At 39.7% G+C, this 23,319-nt stretch overlaps 2 protein-coding genes across 4 annotated transcripts; one reads left to right on the forward strand and one right to left on the reverse strand.

Moving 5' to 3' along the window:
• Window positions 1–2,690: 2,690 nt before the first annotated feature.
• LOC147791882 (uncharacterized) lies at window positions 2,691–4,462 on the reverse strand. The gene is made up of 3 exons (XM_087125580.1): window positions 4,262–4,462; window positions 3,167–4,109; window positions 2,691–3,073 (listed from the first exon to the last, which is right to left on the reverse strand). The coding sequence occupies exons 1-3, from the start codon at window positions 4,460–4,462 to the stop codon at window positions 2,691–2,693; spliced, it is 1,527 nt and encodes a 508-aa protein (XP_086981706.1).
• A 2,914-nt stretch (window positions 4,463–7,376) lies between these two features.
• IPT2 (tRNAisopentenyltransferase 2) lies at window positions 7,377–23,275 on the forward strand. 3 transcript variants are annotated; one of them, XM_087125369.1, is made up of 11 exons: window positions 7,377–7,591; window positions 7,712–7,767; window positions 7,861–7,940; window positions 8,621–8,689; window positions 13,832–13,901; window positions 13,982–14,103; window positions 16,326–16,400; window positions 16,615–17,025; window positions 22,008–22,083; window positions 22,192–22,349; window positions 22,862–23,275. In XM_087125369.1, exons 1-11 carry the CDS (start codon window positions 7,542–7,544, stop codon window positions 22,997–22,999), a joined length of 1,305 nt encoding a protein of 434 aa, XP_086981495.1. In that variant the 5' UTR covers window positions 7,377–7,541; the 3' UTR covers window positions 23,000–23,275. The 3 variants fall into 3 exon arrangements, with proteins under 3 accessions (XP_086981495.1, XP_023537419.2, XP_023537421.2); XM_023681651.2 differs by having other exon boundaries at window positions 7,377–7,767; XM_023681653.2 differs by lacking the exon at window positions 7,377–7,591 and having other exon boundaries at window positions 7,637–7,771.
• Window positions 23,276–23,319: the final 44 nt, after the last annotated feature.

Genomic DNA, 23,319 nt, shown 5'->3' on the forward strand with positions numbered 1-23,319 from the left:
AGATATGTTCATGAAACGTTAAAGTTAGGTTACGTATCGAAGTGCTATGAATATGAGAGATTGGTAAAAATGATATGGTCATGATCGATTGATAAAACAATACGATTAGGTTATTTGTAGAAAATGATAGAATTATGATAAATTGATAGAACGATAGCATTAGGATACGTTCTTGTAATGATATGACTAAGGTACGTTCATGTAACGACATGACTGTGATATGTATAAGAATGTTAAGGCTATGATAATTTAGGGAACGATATGACCACGAAGTGTTTACGATATGATATGATTATGATACAACATGTAAATAACGGGAATATATATATATCTATATATATATATATATATATATATATATATCTATATATCTGTGTGTGTGTGTATGATATGTATATGATGAAATGGTATGTTAAAAGCATGAAATGTTATGTTATGTCTCCTAAATTGTATGTATACAACATGATATGAATGACATGAAATCACGATAAATGACCTAAAATATAACCCTAAACCCTGTTAGAGTTATGTATGATATGAAAACTGAAAAATGAGAAATGATATGATATGAATGAAAACTGATAGTAAGGTTATATTTAAGTGATATTGAAAATGGAAAAATATTGAGACCTCATGCATTATTGTGTGCTCATGCATTGGGGGATACCCTTATGCCTTCACAATGGTACGAACGTGTACACCAATGAGGAGAGGAATCGATCATTATGTTTTACATGTTGCTTTCCCAGGTAGGAAGTGTGCCAACTTGGTCAACCTATCGACAACTACCTAGATCACTATATAGCCCTTGGGCGTTTTGGGTAATCCTACTATGAAGTCCATTGCTATGTTTTCCCACTTCCACTTCGGTATGCTTAGAGGCTACAACAACCCCACCACCTTTTGTCTAGGAGCTTTCGTTTGTTGACAAACTAAGCACTTGCTCACAAACTCGGTCATGTCCCTCGTCATGATTTTCCACCAAAAGTGTTGTTTTAAATCTTGGTACATCTTAGTACTTCCTAGATGCATGGCAAATGGCGAGTTGTGAGCTTCTGTCAATATCTCTTTCCTTAAATCCTCTATTGTCGGAACACATAGGCATCCCTGATATAATAGACCTTCATCTGAGGACTTCGAGAATCCATCTACTGGACTTTCGTCTAGTTGTCCTAAGACTTTCTGTAGGTTAGAATCCTCTCGTTGGGAGGTAAAAACTCTCTGCATAAGCGTAGGTTGTACTATGAGTCAGGCCAGCTGTGCTATGACTCCCTTGGTTGCTACAACTATGTTGGCTCGCTCAAATTCTCTTTGTACCCTCACTTCCCTCGTAATGAGGGCCGACGAGTGGACCATCTTTCTACTCAAAGCATCTGCGACAATGTTTGTTTTTCCAGGGTGGTACTAAATATCTACATCATAATCCTTCACCAATTCTAATCACCTTCTCTGCCTCATATTTAACTCTTTTTTGTGAAGAAATATTTTAAACTCTTGTGGTTGATAAAAATTTGAGTTTTCTCTCCATACAAGTAATATCGTCAAAGTTTTAGCGCGAACACTATAGCGGCCAACTCTAAGTCGTGGGTAGGGTAGTTCTTTTCGTATTCTTTTAGTTGACGGGACGCATATGCCAACCTTGTCGTGTTGCATTAATACACATCCCAGTCCTTTCATGGAGGTGTCACTATATATCACATACCCTTCTGAGCTCTCGGGTACTGTGAGTACCGAGGCGGTTACCAATCTCTCTTTTAGGTTCTGGAAGCTTGCCTTAGAAGCATCTTTCCATAGAAATGGTACCCCTTTTCTTGTCAACTTTGTTAAAGTCGAGGCTATCCTAGTGAAATCCTGCACGAACCTTCAATAGTATCCCGTCAATCTTAGGAAACTCCTACTTCTGTTACCGTAGTTGGGCATTCTCACTTTCTGATCGCTTCGACCTTGGCAGGATCTACAGATATTCTGTCCTTTGTCACCACGTGTCCTAGGAAAGAGACTTATAGTAACCAAAATTCACATTTGTAGAACTTGACGTACAACTTGTTCTCAGGGTGGTTAGGACTTTTTGGAGGTGTTCCTCATGTTTTAGGTCTGTTTTCGAGTATATTAAGATGTCGTCAATGAACACGATTACGAACGTGTCTAGACATTCCTTGAATACCCAGTTCATTAACTCCATAAATACAGCTGGGGCATTGGTGAGGTCAAATGACATCGAACTCGTAGTGACTGTACCTTGTCCTAAACGTTGTTTTTGGTACGTCTTTTTCATTGATCTTAATTTGGTGGTAACCAGACCGAAGATCTATCTTGGAGAACACAGTTGTCTCTTTAAGTTGATCAAATAAGTCTTCTATTCTAGGCAGAGGATATTTCTTCTTTATGGTTCTCTTATTTAGTTCTCTATAATCGATGTACAAACGCATCAATCCATCTTTCTTCTTAACAAACAACACTGGCGCACCCCAGGAGGATACACTAGGTCGAATGAACCCTTTATCCAGTAAGTCTTGCAATTGCACCTTGAGTTCCTTCAACTCTGTTGGCGCCATGCGATAGGGTGCTTTGGAAATAGGCCCAGTTCTCGGTTCGAGTTCGAGGACGAAGTCGACCGCTTGGGAAGGGGGTATTTCAGGTAGGTCGTCCGAGAATACATCCGGGAAACTCATTTACTATAGGCACGTTTTCTAGGGTCTTTCTTTTTCTCTTACATCTACTGCACACGCTAATATCGCCCATCCACCTTGTTGGACTAGCCTCTTTGCTTTCAACATCGAGACTACCTTAGGGGTAATCTCGGTACTTGTGCCTTTAAATTTAAAGGTAGGTCTCACCGGTGGTGAAAATTTTACTTCCTTTTTACGACAGTCTATACTAGTACGGTTTTCGTCTAGCCAATCCATACCTAATATGACGTCGAAATCCGTCATGTTTACTACGATCAGGTCAACGTTTAGAGCTTGGTTCCCTATGATTACTTGGCCATTTTTTACTCTATCCCAAGCTACTAAGTCTACCCCCGAAGGAGTGCTTACAGACATTTCATGCAATAAGGGTTCTAACTCAAACCCTGCTTGTACAATAAAAGACATAGAAATAAAAGAATGCGTAGAACCAGAATCAAATAAGGTAAAAGCGAAATGATCTAAAATATATAGTGTACCTGTCACCAAGGTGTCGAACCTCCTAGTGTCCTTGCTCGTAGATGCGTAGGCTCTAGCTTGAGCTCGCGGTGGTGCTGGTTGTTCCATCTGTTCTACTACTCTAGGTGGGTTTGGTTGTGCTTCAGCGTTTCTGGCCATGCAGTTCACGGCGATGTGCCCCTCTTGACCACATCTGTAACACGCTCGACTACCAGCCATGCACCTCCCACCATGTATTCTTACACAATTAGTCCACCCCTCTTCTCTCCTTCCTCTAGCCCCATCTTGATTCCTGGGGTTCCTGTTAGTACGTCGAGGAGAGTGTCGCTCATTCCATCTTGGAGCAGATCTATTGTTGGAACGATGCCTATGTGCTAGTGGCGGATGGTCAAAGCCTCTTGATTCATGTGGGCGCTTTTGCTCAATTACTACCGGCTCCTCATGTCGTTTCTCATCCTTTGGTTTCTCTAAAGCCTTGGCAATTCTCAAGGCTTCCTCATAGGTCTTTGGGTTGAACACTTCCAACATGCAGCGGATTCTTGGTTCCAGACCCGGTACAAACTTCTCTGTCATCTTTTCTTTGGTGTCCACCATGGACGGCACAAATCTCTTGAGTCTCTTAAACTCTCGGTTGTATTTCTCCACTGTGAGTCCGCCCTGTACCAGATGGGCGAACTCCTGCTGCCTCTTAAGTCGCTCTGACTTAAGATAATATTCTTTAAGGAAGGCCTCCTTAAATCGTTTCCAGTTCATATGTCCCCCTTCTGGGTTAAGAAGGGTTTTGTTATCTCTCCACCATATTTCTGCGTCCTTCCGTAGGACGATTGTTGCGCAGGCGACCTTTTGGTTCTCTGGGCACTCCATAGTCTCAAAGGTGGTTTCTGCAGCTGCAATCCACATTTGGGCTTCTATGGGGTCTTCTAAGGAACCGACGAATGGTCGAGGGTTATATCTCTTAGAATCCTTTATACATTTGAACATCTAATAGGTTGTGGAGGGTTTATTAGGGCGTTGGCTTGAGCATCGGCCTGTGCCTGTGCCTATGCCTGTGCTTGTGCTTGGGCCTATTCCTGGGCCTGTTGGCTGGCTAGTAGATTGTCTTGTTGAGTGGTTACCAAGGTTTGAATTAAGGCTTGGATAGACTCACACATTAATTTAGTATTAGCATCTACCCCGGCCGTTGAGGGTGCAGCCTCAGGTGCGGCTTGTGGTGGTAGAGCAGACTGGGGTGGAGGTTCAGCTTGTGGTGGAGGCTCAACTTGTAGTGGAGGCACTAAAGGTGGTAGCGCAACTAGTGGTAAGACTGGGGGCGACATAATTGTTACCGACCCAACCTCTAATCCTTCTCGAGGTGGGCCCTCTACTGCCACACATCGTCCTATTCCTCTAAGACGAGGTCGCCCCCATCCTCATCTTCCTCTTCCTCTTTCTCTTCTTCGTCCTCTGGCATGGTTCTATAAACCAATATAAGGTTGCTCAAGTCTAAAGCCTTAATTCTATGCATAAATAAATAACAATATACACACTATACAATACATCATAAAGCCACATAAGTAAACACTCAACATGCTATACATCATATCATACTCATTAATAAATACTTAAAATATACCACAATTTCAACAATATTAACAAGAAAATGCATGCAAGTTTGAAAACATTTCTCATTTCTTATCTTATGCAAGGTGTACCTGACGGTGACGAGCCATCGATGTTGGGACCATGGAGCGTGCCAAACCTACATCGAAGGCTAGTTTACAGAATCTAAAACCTAGAGCTCTGATACCAATTGTAACGACCCTAAATTTCCACATATCCAAAATTGCCACTAACGTCTCATGCTCATCTCTAATGCAGAATATAACTCTAAAAATACTCATCTTAAATAGCGAAAAATTTAAAACTTCAGAATACATTAAATCACTAGAAAACACTGCCAGACTTGCGTGTTTCAAACATCATGCTGGAGTTCAAAGTAAGATAAAAACAATTACAAATTAAATAATTTAAACAAATGAAATGCAAACACCCTATCCTAACCAAGACTAGGAATTCTAAATATGCAACTATCCTATGCATGCACCATAGTCTTTGATCACGATGCCACCGTCAATCGTACATGGGCGCCTTGCCTTTACCTGAAAAACAATATGGCACACAGCCTGAGTATTTAGAAATACTCGGTAAATGAACACATTATAGGAGTCATGTTAATGCAAACACATGCAATCATGAATGAGGAACCTATCTCTAATCATCATAAGGGTGGCCTCCAGTTTCGGACAAATTGAATGTGTAGTATTTCCCTACACACGACTCACATGTGCGAGTGTGAATCCTCAGGGCGCTCATACACCCCCTGGACTCTCTGGCCAAGCTAATCTGTAGCGACGTCCGGAGGTCAGCAGAACCCCATAGTGTCATGCACCTCATGAACACCCTCATCTGTGCACATTCGCACTCATCATCATACGGTGCACGTCCGCACTCATCATCTCTAGGGGAAGTAGCCTTATGCTTATGAACACACAATATGCATAAGGTCCCTCTAAGTTCAATTATACGTCTCTTCTGACACAACCTTCTAGTCTCATCTCTTTGTTACACTGTGTAACACGTGCTCGTGGATATTTACATCAATATCATTTTCATGCTCTTAGGATTGTGTCCTATGTCGATCTAACGACGTGATGCAATATGACATACAACATCATAAGACATGTTCCACATGGAAAACATCATCATGTTAACAACATTGTCATGCATACATCATACTCATCATAAAAGCCATTAAGTGCATCAAATATAACATGTATGTCATGCATCGAAACATAAATAACGTACATATAACATACATCACAACACAATCTCATACTCATACATCATCATAATTCATACAATCTTCAGCCTATCCTATAGTAAGGCCACTTACTTGGTTGGCCTTGGCCGAAGTACTTCCTAATTAGCTAAACATAAGCTCACGTTCCTTGATAGGTGCTTCGCTTCCTATGTTGCCAGGGTTTATTTCCTATCACACCATTCGCCACCTTCCGTTAATATTTCACAATTAAATTACCAATAACTCAATAAATGTGAAATATAGATCTAAAACAGCCTCAAATACCTTAATCGAGGCCGAAAATAGGTCCGAGTGGGTTGGAACGGTGGAAATCGGGATAAAATCTGAGAAGCCGAGTTGAAACAGCCGTTGGGAGACGCCGGAGGAGTCGCTGGAGCTTCGCCGGAAGGAGACCAAGCCGAGCCGAGGGACTGTCTGCGCCGCTGTGTGCCACATGGCAGCAGTAGAACGTGCCATGTCGTGCGGTGGTGTTGTGTCAAGGCGTGGGTCACAGTTCGGTTCGGGTCGTCGGCTGCAGAAGGCTAGTAGGTCGGGCTGATCGTTGGGCCTCGACTTACTGGACTGGGCCGCAGGTGTTTGGGTTGTAGGCTGGTTCGGAATTTGGGCCTCGATTTCGGGTTGGTTGGGATTGGTTTGGGCCTCGAGTCTGGGTATTCGATACGGGATGCCCCGGATCCGATGGATCCTTCTTCCTTACCCGACTTCTACACAATTTTCCGGCGCTTTTCTCTCTCCTTCCCGCGGCGTTTCCGTTGCCGATTTCGATCCCCTTTCTTCCTTTTCCTCTTTGTTTGTCGTCCCTCTTTTCTTCCTCGAAGTTTTGTGGCCTAAAAATTCCTAAAACCATAGATCTAAGAACGTTTAGGAAAACCCAATTTTTCGACCTCGATTACCGACAACGACGCTTACAAAAAGGCATAAAACATACCTTGAGTTATTATGCTATCGTTAGAGATCCTTATTGTGATGGTAACTGGGCGTTTGACATCGATTTTCGAGTGGTTTGGGACTCGTCGGGAAAATTCGAAACTCGCCCGACGTTATTCGAAATATTTCTCTCTCTCGTATTTTCTTTCTTTTCTCTATTTACAGGTATTCTGAGGTGTTCTGAGAGTCTTGGGCTAAAAGCTGAGCGGGGTGCGGTTGTCATTTTGCGTGGGATCCGCGAAATTCGACAGTTGTCAGAAAACTCGCAGGTTTTCCGGTGACTGATTTTTTTTTTTTTTTTTCCTTTCTAAATTTTTCTTTTTCCCTGGTCAATAAAAAAAAAAAAAAAAGATATATAGATTTTAGCATAACTTTCAACAATGATATTGATGTAATCCAACCCCGTGAAACGACAAATAAAAGAAGGTTAAAAGGTTCTAGGATGGCGTTTTAATCCAACCCCCGTTTTTCGGGGAGATTTTCGTTCATCTTCTCTCTCGCGTCTGTGACGTTCAGCTGCCCCGATTCCGACTGCAACTCCCTAAATCTCTTTACCTAGATTTTTCCTCATAACTAGCAATTGCCCCTGATCCTCGGACATAGAAGAGATGGTCATCGTGGACGGAGGCACTCAATCTCAGTCTGCAAATCCGAACATGGGAAGAGAAAAGCCGAAGGTTGTCGTGATTATGGGGCCGACTGGTTCTGGGAAGTCACGTCTCGCCATCGATTTGGCTTCTCACTTCCCCGTCGAGATCATCAACGCCGATTCTATGCAGGTTTATCGCGGCTTGGACGTTCTCACAAACAAAGTTCCTCCCCAAGACCAAAATGGTCGGTCAGTTTCGTCTATTTGCATGCTGTCCTCTCCAATTGTTTGTGCTACCCCTGGTTCCGATTAATTACTCAATTTTTTACGTTATCTAGGAGTACCGCATCATCTTTTAGGTACAGTGAGTCCAGACGTTGAATTCACGGCTAAAGACTTCCGAGATTCTGCCATTCCTGTAAGTTAGCAGCACTGCATCATGTCCAGGTTTTTTGCTTCTAGCATTACGCATTTCAGAGATGCAAGCTGAAAAAATTGAATTGATATGTGAAATTTTCAATTCCGTTAAAACGGCAACAATTGTGGTTTAAATATGTAGTTATCACTTGGCCCATTCTACTATAGTTTTTTGAATGCTGTTTTCCAATGATGTGGGTTGATGAGCTTATATTTACTAAGCTACAGTTTATCGGTCAATAGCTACCTGGATTAAGGTCGAGAAGTTAAACCGCTGGAGCAACCCTGTCATCATACTCTAGTCGCTGGTCTCATCCAGACATATAGGAGTTTAGGCCTCTCGTTGCACAGTACTTGTGGCACATAGGTGAAGGAGTAGAACCATAGGTAAATTGGGAAATATCAGTTTTGTACTTGAGTCTTAGGATGAAGGTGGTTGGCAACTGAATAACCGGCTGATCAGAATTTAATAACAAAAGTTAGAGTGTTATAAAGGAATTGAACAAAAATGGACACTGACTTATGGTTTAGAGACCATCATTTTAGGTTAGTAACTCTACAATCCTGTGTTGTTTGTTGCACATTCAATTGTATCGTTTATATGAAGTGTGTGGGATGAATTTCCCCTATAGTTAATGTTATTTGGGTGGTCTTGTCCTGATTCTGCTTTTTGATTCTCAGGTTATTGATGACATATTATCACGTGGATGCTTGCCAATGATAGTGGGTGGAACGAATTATTATATACAGGTAAGAAAATGTCCTATTTCGTCATCTAATGAGATAATTTGAGTGCTTCTAGCGGCAATTATTATTGTTGAAGTTCTTTTAATTGTTCTTGTCCAAGAATGTTGTCATGTAGTCTGAGGAAATTCGGGACATCTTAAGACTAGTTCTTGACATTTTAGAACAGAACATGTCTCTTGAGTCTTATCATTAGGAGCTGCCTATAGGGATCATCTTTTGACCTAGTTTCTGGCATTGTACTTGAAATATGATCATTTGACTGGAGAAATACTAGGTGTAAGCATTCAGCTGGACTTGGTTTCTGGCCAAAGTCATCTATGATTTTTTTCAAAAATTCAAACGAGCTAGACACCTGCTTTAATAATCCAAACAAATCAATAAGTACCAGCTAAAATATCAATTGAGTCAACCAAAATTGGCCAAACTCAAAATCTAACTGGGTCCTTGTTCTTCTTTGTTTTGTTTTGTTTTGTTTTTGAGAACTGAATAGGGTCCTTGTTAATGAATATGATGCCGATATTCTACGGTGTATATTGGCTTCAGTTGTCAGCTGTAAATTCTATGACCAAATTGATCGGCTATAATAATAGGATGGTCTCCTAGAATTTTAGAAACATTGGATGGCCAGCATACACTCTTGAGGGGATTTCTAGAGGTGTTCTCTTTTTGCGATTCTGGATCTTAGGGTGTTACTGTTACCATTTGATTTAAGTTTGGTAATGGCATTTTGGATTAGAAATTTGGAATTAAGGCAATAGTCTTGTGGGCATAGAGGACATTTCTGACAAGAAATTGAAGATTTGGTAGGGATGTATGATTGCTAATGGATCTCAGAGAACTTACGTCGATGAATCGTCCTCTCTTGATTCATTTTGCAATAGCATACACCACACCTCTACTTGGTGGTGCTCCTATAATATGAAATTCTTTGGTAATTGTAGCCTTTTGATAATTATTAACGATTGGAAGAATTTTCTTTAGTAGTTCTTTGAACAAGCATTCATCTACTGTGCCCCTAGGATGTTATTGTGCCTTTTCTTTGGAATATATTCGCCTAGTTTCTTATCCAAAAAGAATAAGGAAAAGAAAAAAAAAAAAAAAAAACAAAAAATCTGTGACAGCTAATGTTGTTTACAGGTGATTTCAACGTTTTGTGATGGCCTTACAAAAAATTCATTAGTCTCCCCATTGGCCATGCCCCATCAACCCATAGTCTCCCCACATAAACAAAAGACCACCAACTTCTCACCCTACTTTTCACCAATCTCAAAAACCCCATCTATTATTCCACTTCTTATCCCCGACCCACAAGTTGTGACAACATCACCAAAAAAACATGCCATCATAAATAACCAAAAAACCTTCCTCGTCCCATGAACAAAATTCTCCATTGTTGGCATTGATCAAGAATTGGACGATGAATATGCATCTAGCTCCCTACCCCTCTCCGCTGCCTCACCACCCCCCACGGCGGGTAAGGCCAACATCTCTCACCCGTTGCTAGAGATCACCCTTGCAGATACGAAGCTTGACACTCTTTTTCAGGAAAAGCAGAATGAAACAGAGGTAGAAGAGGTCACCCCGATATCAGCGACACTCACACCAACAATGACCATCTAAATCTTGGCACCATGGTTAAAGAAACACCACATGTGCATCATGACTATTCCATTTGGGGAAAAGAAGCCTAGTACGGCCAAGAAGCCCGAGCAAACTGACTAAAGAGAACCTCCTTTTAAACATCAATTATTAGAAATCGAGCAAGTCACAATTGGGAGGTCAATACCTCGTATGATTATTATCTCTTGGAATGTTAAGGGTTGGGAGATTGGCAAAAGAGAGCCCTAATCAAGTCCTTCCTCCTCAAATACAATCCACTATGGTTGTTCTTCAAGAAACAAAATTAAATTACGTTGCTTGCTAGATAGTTAAATCCCTTTGGAGTGCTAGACATATTGGTTGGTCAGCTTTGGATGCTCGGTACGTTGAGGGATCTTAATTGATACAATGCCACTACAAGTGTACACACTTTACACTCATGGCAAAAAGAAGCAGTCACGTATGGAACTCATTAGTAGAATTTTTCTTCATGCAGTTTTTTTTTTTTTTTTTTTTTTTTTTTTTTTTTTTTTTTTTTTTCAGTTTCTGTATTGTAAGGATTCCACCTTCATTTTAGTTATTACCCTTGTTTAATGAGGATGATCTTCCATGATTGAGTCATGGTCCACTGATGTAGTCATGGTCCACTGATGTAGCAATGGTTGTAAGGACTCCACTTTCATTTCTATTTTCAGTTTCCTTTGTTTTAGGAAGTGATCCTCCATGATGGGTCATCATTCCACTGATGTACCAATGGTTGTTATACAACTTGTATAAATAGTCATAAAAACTTGTATAAATAGTCATAAACATCAATGAAGATTGTACTTACAAATTTCTAATTTAGTCATGAGTACTTCAACTCAGAGGTATTAAGGTTCCCTCTATCTGAGCCTTACAACTATTCAAAATAGGTCGAAAGAAGAATTGTACTTCTTCCCTTACACAAACACCGTCTACCTCCACTTACAAGAGACCCATAACTCGATTGCAGACTTGGGCCCGAAACATTAATCATGTGGAATGACCCAAATTTGGTCATTTCAGAAGTCACCAAAGGCTTATACACCTTAACCACACATATTACACTGGCTGATAATTACAAATTTTGGATTACAGGAATCTATGGTCTCAATAGATATTAAGAAAGACATCTATTCTAGCAGCAATTACAGGACCTATCTTGCCTCTTTTGGCGGGTGATTTCAATATCTCTCGATGGGCACATGAAAAATCAAGTGAAAAAGTCCCCAGAGTCATGAGACACTTCAACAATTTCACTGGAGAAGCTGAACTCATTGACCTTTTTTGAGTAATGGACTCTATACATGGTCAAACAACATATCTCCACCCACCTTGACACTCATCGATAGATTTCTAGCCACAAAAGGCGTACTTGAAAATTTTAGTAACGTAGGTGTTCAAAGATTGAATGGACCTACATTTGATCATTATCCCATTCTACTTTCCATGGGTTGCTGTAAATGGGTCTCCTCTCCCTTCCGATTTGAGAATATGTGGCTGAACCATTTTGAAAATTTGCCAATGGTGGAATACGGGTGGAAGAATACGCCCCTTCGTGGAGCATTGGGGCACAGTTTCATCAACCAACTTAAGACTAAAAGAAGTCTTAAAGAAATGGAACAAGGAGGTTTTCGGTTGTATTTCCACAAAAAGAAACCAACTACTAACTAAAATTGCTCTCCTCGATCAGATGGAGGAAATTGACTCTATCACACTAGTTCAACACACAGAAAAATCTCACGAAAGCAGAACTTATTTCGTTGGCAGCCAAAGAAAGAGCAATATTTGAGACAAAAATGTAAAAAACAATGGTTAGAGGAGGGTGACATAAACACCAAATTTTTCCATCGTATCATGGCTACAAAGAAACGGAAGAGTACCATCATGGAAATTCTATTCACACAAGGCAGAAGTTTAGTAAACAAAGAAGAAATTGTCTCAGAATTTGTTCCTTTTACACGTTCTTATATACAAAGGACAATGCCCTCTGCAAATTTCCCCATGATCTTGACGGGAGTCCTCTTGATCAACAGCAAGTTGCCTCCCTCGAGGTTGTTTTCACTGAAGAAGAGGTGGTAGAGGTGATTTAGCATTTGGGCTTCGACAAAATTCCAGGACCAGATGATTTTACCTCAAATTTTTTAAAAAAATGCTGGAACTTTTTGAGAACTAATATCATGAGAGTATTCCAAATATATATATATATATATATATTTTAAACATAGTTATCAATGGCCACCTAAACGAAACATACATATGTCTGATCCCAAAGAAACTGGATGCCTACACTATTGCAGACGTTCGCCCCATAAGTCTCACGATCGGACTATATAAAATCATAGCGAAGGTATTGTCTGAACATCTTAAAAAGGTTCTCCCCTTCACAATAAATGGGCAACAAACAACTTTTGTAGAAGGGCAACAAATTCTCGATGCATCCCTCATGGAAAACGAACTCATAGATGAATGGGAAAGAAAGAGACAAAAAGGTGTAGTCATCAAACTTGACATGGAAAAGGCCTTTGACAAGGTTGATTGGACATTCCTAGAAAACATTTTTGTGGCAAAAGGCTTTGGCTCAAAATGGCGAAAGTAGATAAAAGGATGCATCTCTCCATCATCAATGGAAGACCGAGAGGGAAGATTTATGCCACACGGGGTCTCCGACATGGAGATCCACTACCCCTTTTTTTTTTCATCATGGTAACGGACTGCCTCAGTCGCCTACTAACAAAAGCAGAATACTAAGGGCAGATAAAAAGTTTTTAGATTGGTAATGAAAGCTTAAGCATCAACTACCTTCAGTTTGCGGACGACACAATCCTCTTTTATGACTTGATAGATCCTTCTCCCATAAAAAACATGATCTAGACGGTAAAAACTATCGAAAGATTCTTTGGATAAAATATCGATCGGCATAAAACAAAGATCATAGGCATCAATATTCACACAGAGATATTGAAGAATTTGATAGCATATATGGTTGTAAAAAGGGAGTATGACTGAATATGTACCTAGGACTACCTCTGAAAGGAAACCACAAATCTTTTTTCTTCTCGAAGAATATTATTGAAAAAATAGAAAGGTTGTCAACATGGTCATCATGTTATACTCCAAATTGGTGTCCATTATACAAGAAAAAAACGAATCACAAAGCCACTTATTTATGCAATGCACGTATGCTCAGAATTTTTGGACAACGATTTTCAATATATTTGGATGACATCTCACATTTCCTAGGTAGGTAAATGATCGATTGGACATGACGTACCACTCTTTCAAGAATAGAAAACCAAGGGGTTATCAAATGACCCTAAGTTTTCAAATTATTTTGCAAAAGAACAACAGATATAAAAAAAAAAGTAAAAACAAAGAAAGTATATTAAAATAACTGATGTATAAAACAATATAGAATACATCCAAAGAAACTCTAAATTATCATAATTAGCAAATTACTTCTGTGAAATGTATCTTCATTAGGAAGATGTGAGACTTCATGTTCCTTTTCTATTTCTCATGCAGGCTCTTTTTAGCCCACTTCTTCTGGATGATTCTACTAAAAATATCGGCGGAAGTTGCTCCAGTTATCTTGGTAATTACTAACTCTACAGCTTTAATAGTATTTCATCTGAATCTGGGGTTTAAATAATGTTTTTATTCATGTTTTTCCAGGAGATGAGGAGATGGATATTGAGTTGGATGAGGGAAGAGATGGTCTGAAGTATGACCATAGCTATCTTAAAGAGATTGATCCAGTTTCGGCTGGTAGACTCCATCCGAATAACCACCGAAAAGTAAGGCTGCCCTGCTTACATTATGTGCAATTGTTCTTATGAATATGAGAACAAGTTAAGTCATCACTTTTTTAAATTTGAACGATTGCTTTGAATTACAATGTTATTCTAGTTTATAGTTCTTTAGGGAATTATGTTGAATCATAGCAACCAAGTTGTAGAATAATGCAAATCCTTTCTAAACACGAGTTGTTGTGATGTCATCATGGCCTCAATCAAGCTCAAGGAGATCCAATTAAATCAGGAAGATTCTAAGATGCGGTTGAGAAATAGATCCAAGGAGCTAGCCCTCCCATTTGAGCCATGGCCCGTTGATCAAAGGCCATGTGCGGTGCCTATGGAGCCCCGCCATCTGTGCCAAGCCATCAACATGCACACAAGGTCCATGCCCCAACTCATCAATGTGGACATACAGCTCGCTCACCAGCCCATTGGCATGCACACCCTCTCAAAGCCCGACGACGCACGTATCCAGCCCAACAGTGCCTGCTATGTGTCCCATCCACACACTTGGAGGATCTTCTACTCAAAAGAGAACTCGTCCTTATCTCAAGGTTGAAGCACTCCACAAGATTGGTGACCAACCAAGCTTAAATGCTTTAAGCCATGCAACCTTAACACAAGGGTTGCAAAGAAATGTAAGAAATGTTCTCAGCAGTTCTAAAAGAGAATTGTTTTCATTCATTCAAGTATATCTAAAATAGGAGCTCTCCTTGGGTTTATATATCCAAAGGAGTGAATCTAATTGATAAATCTTCTTAGATTCAACTACCTAAGTTATTCTAAAATCCTATTTAAAAAGGGGAAAATGCTTAACAAATGTTAAAAAAGCCAATCAATCAATAATCTATTCTATCAATTCTCCTAAAGATCATGAATGTTCTTAAAACAAACTTTGACAAAATTCTTCTAGCAGTTCTCATGACAGGTGGTAGCATGTGGGCGGGCAAGGCAAGTGCACAATAGGCTGGAGCTAGGTGCAACAAGGGCGTGCTTGGGAGGGTGCCGTGTGTATGGGCTAGTGGCTGCACACTGATGGGCCATCGTAGGTGAACACGCGCATGCAGATGGACTAGAGCACGCGGACGAGCATTGGCATGCCACAGGCCGATGGATGGTCTTGTGCGGACAGTCTAGAGAAGGTGGGTGCATGTTAATAGATGGCCTTGCATAGATAGGCTGGAGCAAGTGGGCAGACATGCATGGGTGAGATGGACGTAGCAGGTGCTGCTGGCTTGGATGCACACACAGTTTTTGAATGGGCATGCACATCAGTAGGTTGGGGCATGAGTTGTGTGTGCACGACGATGAGTTGGGGCATGGGGCCTTGTGTGCATGCCCGTGGAGGGGTGTCATTGAGCTGGATGCGCGAATGGGCGCCGCACATGACCTTTGGTCAATGGGCTATGGGTGTGCTTGCTCCTTGGATCTCTATCTCTATTTCATCTTGGACTGTTCCTTGCTTAATTGGGTCTCTTTGGGCTTGATTGAGGCCATGATCACATCAGGTTGAGAACAAAGTTTTGCATGAAGTTTTAAATGCCTTCTCTTTTGTATGATCTTAAGTGGTTTCTTACGTGTCTGGATGTTCATCGTATATTTTCTCTAATGTATCCTAGATCATTGCAGAGGATTATATCCTCACATTTTTCATTTAAGAGGCACTGGACACCTTATACTTATTCCTTTTGCTTACCCTTTTTTGTAGTTAAGTTTTTCCTTTTTGTTAATAGGTGCTAAACTTTGGACTTCTATGAATTCATTCTTCTTTTTGTTTATGTTTTTTAAAAAAAAGTGCTAATTCAACCTGTATTTTTGGGTTTAGTCTTTGACCTTAGGCTTCTTGACTATTATGTATGTTCAATATTTTATGACCGTTTTGGAGTGCAGTGAATTGTTCTCAAGTTAAGTAACTAGATTGAAATTGAGGCAAAGTTAAAGGATCTTAAGTACAATAACCTTAAAGCTAAACTAGAATATGGGGAGTTTCTACATTGTTTATCAGTTTTTTTTTTCTTCAAAGGGTCAGTGCCCAATACTATTCACTATGTTGTTGCTTATGCTTCTGCATTGAAATGCAACTATGATTCCCACCTGTCTGTGGGATGACACAGAGGCCCTTGACAGTACCGTCATATGTTCCACTACTTAATCTTGCATAAATTAATTGAATATCCTACCCAACTTTCATGTTTTCGCTATTGACATTGAATATGTTGCAGATAAATCAATACCTGAGTTTGTATTACCGCACTGGTGTTCTTCCCAGCACACTTTTTCAAGGGAAGGCTGCTGAGGTATGTATCTTCTTTTAATTTAGCTATGTGACTATGGTAATGTGTGCGTGTGTGTACCCTCCTCTTAATTCTTCCTCGATGCTTGGACACTTTTAAATAAGTTTCATTTTTTTTAGATTATTTATTCTTCATTTCACCTTGCCTGCTGAAGTACTTAAATGATACCACACCCATATCTCTTGTACATCGTGTAATATTGCATGTGTCAGGGCAGAGTTGGGGTCAAGCTGATAGTTTCAGATACGAGTGCTGCTTGATATGTGTCGATGCTTCTATTCCACAAATTGATGGACATGTTGATTCTAGAGTTGATAGCATGTTGGCTGCTGGATTACTTGATGAGGTCTATGACATTTACAATCCAAATGCGAACTATACTAGAGGATTGTGGCAAGCTATTGGTGTTCGGGAGTTTGAAGAGTTTTTGAGGTATTATGTACCTAACGGTAGATGCGACGAAGATAGCAATGAGCTTAGTCCAAAAAATTCAATGGAGTGTAATGAGATTTTGAAAGAGAATATGAGGTCCATCCTAAATTCAACGAGTGCTGGCGAATCCAGTTTGCTACTGAAAGAAGCCATAGATAATGTAAAGTTAAATACTAGAAGACTGGTTCGTCGTCAGGTGCGAATTTCTCTGTTAACCTTCTTTCTTTCTCTATGTGATTTTGTCAGAGAAGTAAACATGTTTTTCAAATATAAATATCAATAAAAGATCAGGTAGGAATCCTGATTTACGGCCTGTTTCATAACCAATTTGTTTCTTATATCCTGTTTTTTTTTTAAATAAGTATTTTTGAGTTGCCAGTTTCTTCTGTTTTCTTTCTTTTAAAGTAGTTTTTTAAGAAACGGATGCCTTTGCTGAAAGTATAGGTGCGTGTATTTGTAAAATTCTAGCTGAGGCCTTGTGGCAAGGATGAAGAGAGCCTTTCTTGGTATTATTTTACTTTACAATCCACCTTCATTACAACCAGATTAATTGTTAACCTGATTTTGGTGCCGAATGAAGCAGTATACTAGTGGAGGTGCAAGAAAAGAATAAGGGCGTTCTTAAACCTCTCTAGGGAGAAGCCCTATGACAAAGTTAATTGGGGGTTCTCATTAAGATTCTGGAAGTTAAAGGTTTGGAGAACAGTTGGTGGACAAATGGAGTTCATGATTTAGGGATGCGTCCATAACCCAGCCCAACTTTCTCAGTCATCATTAATGATAGACCAAGTAGTAAAGCCAATGGGGATGATTTGTTTTCTTTTCTTCTTGTTTTGTTGGGTGATTGTCTTAGTTGTCTTTTGGAGAAAAATAGGAGAGATGGTTTAATTGAAGGCTTTTTATGAGTGATGATGAGGTCTATATATCCTACCTTTAGTTTAAAAATGACACTCTTGTTTTCTACCTTGGATGAGGGAAAGTGAAAAATTTGTACAGCTTAGTCGAGCATTTTTTGCTTCTTATGGGGTTAAACATTGCTCTTTAAAGTCTTTTATTGCGGGTTCAAACATCAAGAAGCGGTAAGTTTAATTTTTTTTAAAAAAATAAACAAATAAGAAACCAAGCTTTGGTTGAGAGAAATGAAACAATATAAAAGGGCATACAAAAAATAAGTCCACAAAAGGAGGCCTCAACTAATGGAAGGGGCTCCAATCCAAAAGAATACAACCAAGCTCATAATTATAAAAGATTCGATTAACGAACGACCATAAAGATACATTAATTCTCACCACCTCCCATAACTCCTTCAAGTATCTCTATACCTCTCTAAAAATCCTACTATTCCTCTCAAGCCAAACTCCCCATAGAACAGCAAAACAACAAGCATGCCACAAGTCCCTCTCTTTATCTCGAAAATGAGAATTTATCATGATCCTCTCAATCATAGAGCGACCGTCTCTTTATCTCGAAAATGAGAATTTATCACGATCCCCTCTATAAAAGATCGACTCTCACGACCACCGCAATAAGTTTAAAACACTGACTCCAAAGAAATTAAGCAAACTAGTAGCTCCCGAAAAGATGATTTAGATCATTGTCCTGCAGTCTGCAAAGGACAAGACAACTACAGCAGACCCAACACTAAGGTCGAATGCCCTAGATATGATCTCGAGTATCCATCCTCCCATGTAAGACTTGCCAAGCAAAAGAATTTAAAAAAAAATCACTTTCCAAGGAATTTCTAACCTTTGAGAGGGAGGAAAAAACTAAGGCCCCTAAGAGGGAGAGCGGGAACAAAAAATAAGAAAGAACCAGCGACATGAGAAACCCTCTGAAGGATTTAGATTCCCAAACCTGAAAATCTCTTCACTAGTACGCAAACCTTGTAATCTATAGTAAAAATAAGGTCCACCACCTCCAAAGACTCACAATCAGCAAGAGGCTGATGTAATCTCAAAGAAAGCGGGGGAGAAACCTCAAAAGATCATAATACAAAGGCAATTGAAGGTAACCACCCACCAACCCTCCCAAAAATAAGTATTAGGCTCACCCCATAGACCATTGTACAAACTAAGAAAAAACAGAAAAGCCCAAAGCAATAGTTGGTTGGAATGGTGTTCAGATTTGAATTTTTTCACAGTTGGTTGGAATGGGGGTCGTATGAGCTTCTAGCCTATGTAGATATGCCTTTGGAGGCAAGCCTAATTATATTTCATTTTGAACTCCTTTATTGGAAAAAGTTCAACTGAGGTTTTGGGATATATTGCTTTATGTTGGACTCCTAAATGTTAAGCAGTCTTTTAAGATCTGGAAAAAGATATGATGGAAAGGGTCGGTGCTAAGAATCACCAATGTAACACTGCCCTTTGAAGTCAAGACAAATGCTTCAGACTCCGCCCTTGGGGGCGTCCTTTTGCAAGACGGGCACCCCATAGCATATGAGAGCAGGAAGCTGAATGAGGTAGAGAGGAGGTATGCCACCTCTGAGAAAGAGATGCTGATGGTGGTTCACTATTTGCGGGCTAGGAGACTACCTCATTGGGGCTAAATTTGTAGTCCAAATCGATAATAGTTCGATATGCCACTTCTTCAACCAGCCCAAGTTGTCCTTTAATTAGTCTCGTTGGCAAGAGTAGTAAAATTTGGTTTTTAGCTTGAACACAAGCTTGGGAGAGCTAACCAAGTTGCAAACCCTCTAAGCCGAAAAGCGAACTTACAGCCCTGTACATGTTACCCACTTACAGGCTAGTAATTTATGCAAGACGGTGCAAGATGACATCAAAGAACACTTGCACAAAGACACAGCCACCAACGCCATTATGCAGTTATCCAGAGAGGGAAAAACCAGCCAGTTTTTGGTTGAGAAGGACTTACTCCTCACTAAAGGCAACCGATTGTATGTCCCCACTCAGAGAACCTGAAGAGAATGCTAATGAAGGAATGTCATTCCGTTGACAGGTCATAACAGATGATGGCAAACCTACGCCCTGCTTAAGTGGGGATACTACTGGCTAAACCTTTGAGATAATGTTATGCAACTCATGAAAACTTGTATTTTCTATCAACATGTTAAAGTCGAGCAAACAAAAATTGCAGGACTATTGAAACCCCTAAGTCTCATCTCGATCGTGGGAGAGTGTATCTCTCGACTTCATCACCCATCTCCCTAAAGTGGGAGAGTTCAAGTCAACTCTAGTGGTTGTTGACAGGTTTTCGAAGTACGTCACGTTCATTTCGACCACTAGGTCTTGTTCTACCGATATGACTGCCCAACTATTTTTCAAGAATGGGGTTAAACAATGGGGCGTGCCAACGAGTATATGCACCGGCTATTCGATACGGAATCCGTAAATGATATGACATGGACATGAAAGGGTCCAATGCCTCGATAGAACCTGGATGGATGGATGTTCAAGATGTCCAGATGATATGAGCGAAACATGGGTCCGTTCTTGATGGGCATGATCGAGTGAAATTCAATGGCCGATGACATTCTGGGACTTGGGATGACATCAAGATATGTTGGCCGTGTTAATTGGGAACCAAGATGAGTTGTGATGTTGCATACAAGAAACCTTTGCCTCTTGCGCTAGATGACTTGACCTAGTGTAGAGGTAAGTCAGTTAAGGCGGCAGACGATTGAACATGCATGCACAGACAGTGTGTGTTGCCGAACAAGCTTAGATTTCGCATGAGTTGTGTTCGGTTGGCGAAGATAAACCTCGCCTAAAGTCTGACAAAACCACAAAGACGGACGAAAAATGTTTATGGGGCTTAGGTTCTCCTTAAGGCTTGTCATGAGCGTGTCGAGATCAGGACGCCGCACGGTTGAAAGTATACGACCGCGACTCAGTGGAACCTAACTATCTAGCTAGATGGTAGATGGTGGTTGAATTGGAAGCTGGTCTCCCTTCCCCTTATTAATGGGTATTGGCGTTGGTAATACATAGAAAAGAAATACTGATGTCCTCTTCTAATGGATATCGCACTTCTCTCCTTTAACTGATTTTCGAGGGAAAGAGTTATATGAGTGTGTTAGGAACCAAACTGATATTAATTAATATGGAGATGAAAATCCTCCCCTACTCTTCCGGGTCTAGGGAAGGGTTTCAAGTCTCACAGTTCCTAACATGTCAAATCCAAATTTTCTCTTTGGATTTTGATTTCTTTAGAAAGAGAGTTTTAATCTCTCTGTACCAATTTCTCATTGTTAAGGGTTTTTTTTTTTTATGTTTTTAATCTGGGGTTGTGCTAAGGGAGGATTTTGTTGTAGTGTGTTATTGTATGATGAGGATTACTTCTGAAATTATTTGTCTTTTTACTAAATCAATAAGAAATTTGTTTCTGTTTTTCAATAGTAAAAAGAAAATATTAGGTACGAATCTGAAATAACTTACCGTCATTTGGAAAGGCTCCTACCGAAATAAAATAAAATCTTTCCTATGGGAGTTTTAGCTGTGGGGGAAGAAACACGGGGCAACTGACTTCAAAGGAGAATGCCTAAATTTATTTTTTCCCTTCATGATGTGTTATGTGTAAGGAAGTTGTAGAATCACAATGGTATCTATGTAGCTTCTGATTTGCTAAGAAAATGCAGAATCTCAATCGCATCGATTTAGCTTTCGTCCTTTGCTAAAAAGTATTGGATCCATATGTTGTAACCTTTGGCTGGAGCATCGTCATGCCTGAAAATATCCATGATCTCATTGCTTTAATGTTTGTGGGATAAGAAGGAAGGAATACTCTGGCTTGTTTTCAACAGATCCTTCTTTTGGAATCTTTGGCATGATTGAAGTCGAATCTGCTTCTCGTTTTAAAATTCTGGAAATCCTTAATGATAAACAATCTTCTTTTGATTGTTTTATGGATTTGGTTTTGTTTCATGTTCTTTATTGGTGGAAACATTTACACCTTTACAACGCCTAGGTTTTCTACTTTAATCTCTGTTGGAGATCCTTTTTCTAGTCCTCTAATGGCGGCGGGAGCTTTTTTATTCCCCTTCTGTACATTCCATTTATAAATGAAATCCCTTGCTTTCCACCTGAAAGAAACAAAGGGACTGAGTTATATATTTGGCCTAAATTTTAATTATTAACTACGTACAAGTACATTTATGAAAACAGTACATAATACGTTTTCATTGAATGCTTTCTGTAATAGATGTTTTATTGGTTTCAGCGGAGGCAGATAAAGAGACTGGAAACTTTGTTTGGATGGAAGATCCACTATGTTGATTCCACTGAATATATAACAAGTGGGACTTCTGTGATAATCTTAATCTCTTTATTTGATCAATTATTTATTTTATAAGCTATCTTGCCTGAACCCATTATCTTGGAACTTCTGCTATTTCAAATGCTAGGCAAAGTGGAGGATTCATGGACTGCACAAGTCGTTGAACCTGCAGTCCAGATAATTAGGTCTTTCCTTGAAGATTGCTGTTCAGCGACTGAGACAATGAACCCACAGAGTTCTGGGCAAACAATCAAAAAGGACTTGTGGACACAATATGTTTGCCAGGTAATTTATTTATTGGATGTGTTTCAAAATAATTTTCTTTTGCTTTTGAAAATTGAAGATAATTTTCTGCTACAAAATAGTTCATTTGATTTTTCTGTCAAAAGTTTTAAGTGAATATAATAGTAGAAAACTGGGAAAAGGAGAAATATTCTGTTGCTTTACGTATTTTCTGGACATATTTTGTGTAACGGCCCAAGCCCACCACCAGCAAATATTATCCTCTTTGAGCTTTCCCTTTCGGGCTTCCTCTCAAGGCTTTAAAACGCGTCTGCTAGGGAGAGGTTTCCACCTCTTATAAAGGGTGTTTCGTTCTTCTCCCCAACCGATGTGGGACATCACATTTTGAGGATTACAAACCATTGAATGACATAATTGAATGCATAATCATCCTTTTTTTTTTTATATTGTTACATAAATATTATTGAAAGTACTCGAATACATAATAATAATTATAAAAAAGAATGGAATACCAACTATAAAACATATTCCTGGAAGTAATTCTTTTTGTATAGGCTTGTGGGAACAAAGTACTAAGAGGAGCACATGAATGGGAACAACACAATCTAGGTCGCTCGCATCGAAAGCGAATGTATCGGCTTAAGAAGCGTGAAGGGTCGTCTTTCCTGCAACAGAAACTACCTCAAGAGTAACTCTTATGGCCTGCAATTTTGGTATTACAAAGTAGAATATGCTTAGTCTTTTGACATTGTATTAACCCTTTAGATTCAACCACATGTAATCTAAGCTCTTAAGAGTTAAAGTGCATAAGCTTCATCTAAATATGAGGCCTGTCTCGGTATACGATCCCTTCGCTCCCTTTTTCGGGCCCTTTCTATTGTATGACTGTGAGCCACTTGTTGATCACTCTTTTGTTAACAGTGAGTGATTTTACATTTTCTTGTTGGCATAGAATCTCTACTTTTTTTTTTTTTTTTTTTACTCAATTGGTGTAGTTCAAAGAATGGTTTCA

Source organism: Cucurbita pepo, chromosome 7 (genome assembly GCF_057944985.1).
Source record: "Cucurbita pepo subsp. pepo isolate OVF chromosome 7, ASM5794498v1, whole genome shotgun sequence".
In the NCBI taxonomy this organism is placed as follows: Eukaryota; Viridiplantae; Streptophyta; class Magnoliopsida; order Cucurbitales; family Cucurbitaceae; genus Cucurbita; species Cucurbita pepo.

Bases quoted from the DNA above. Each gene is read 5' to 3' on its own strand.
- LOC147791882 (XM_087125580.1), bottom strand. From the start codon at position 4,462: ATGTCGCCCCCAGTCTTACCACTAGTTGCGCTACCACCTTTAGTGCCT. The intron at 4,110-4,261 runs GTAACCACTCAA...AAATGTATAAAG, and splicing joins AAGCCTTAATTCAAACCTTG to GATTCTAAGAGATATAACCC. The intron at 3,074-3,166 runs GTACACTATATA...TTGTACAAGCAG, and splicing joins GTTCGACACCTTGGTGACAG to GGTTTGAGTTAGAACCCTTA.
- IPT2 (XM_023681651.2), top strand. From the start codon at position 7,542: ATGGTCATCGTGGACGGAGGCACTCAATCTCAGTCTGCAAATCCGAAC. The intron at 8,690-13,831 runs GTAAGAAAATGT...TTTCTCATGCAG, and splicing joins GAACGAATTATTATATACAG to GCTCTTTTTAGCCCACTTCT. The intron at 13,902-13,981 runs GTAATTACTAAC...ATGTTTTTCCAG, and splicing joins AAGTTGCTCCAGTTATCTTG to GAGATGAGGAGATGGATATT.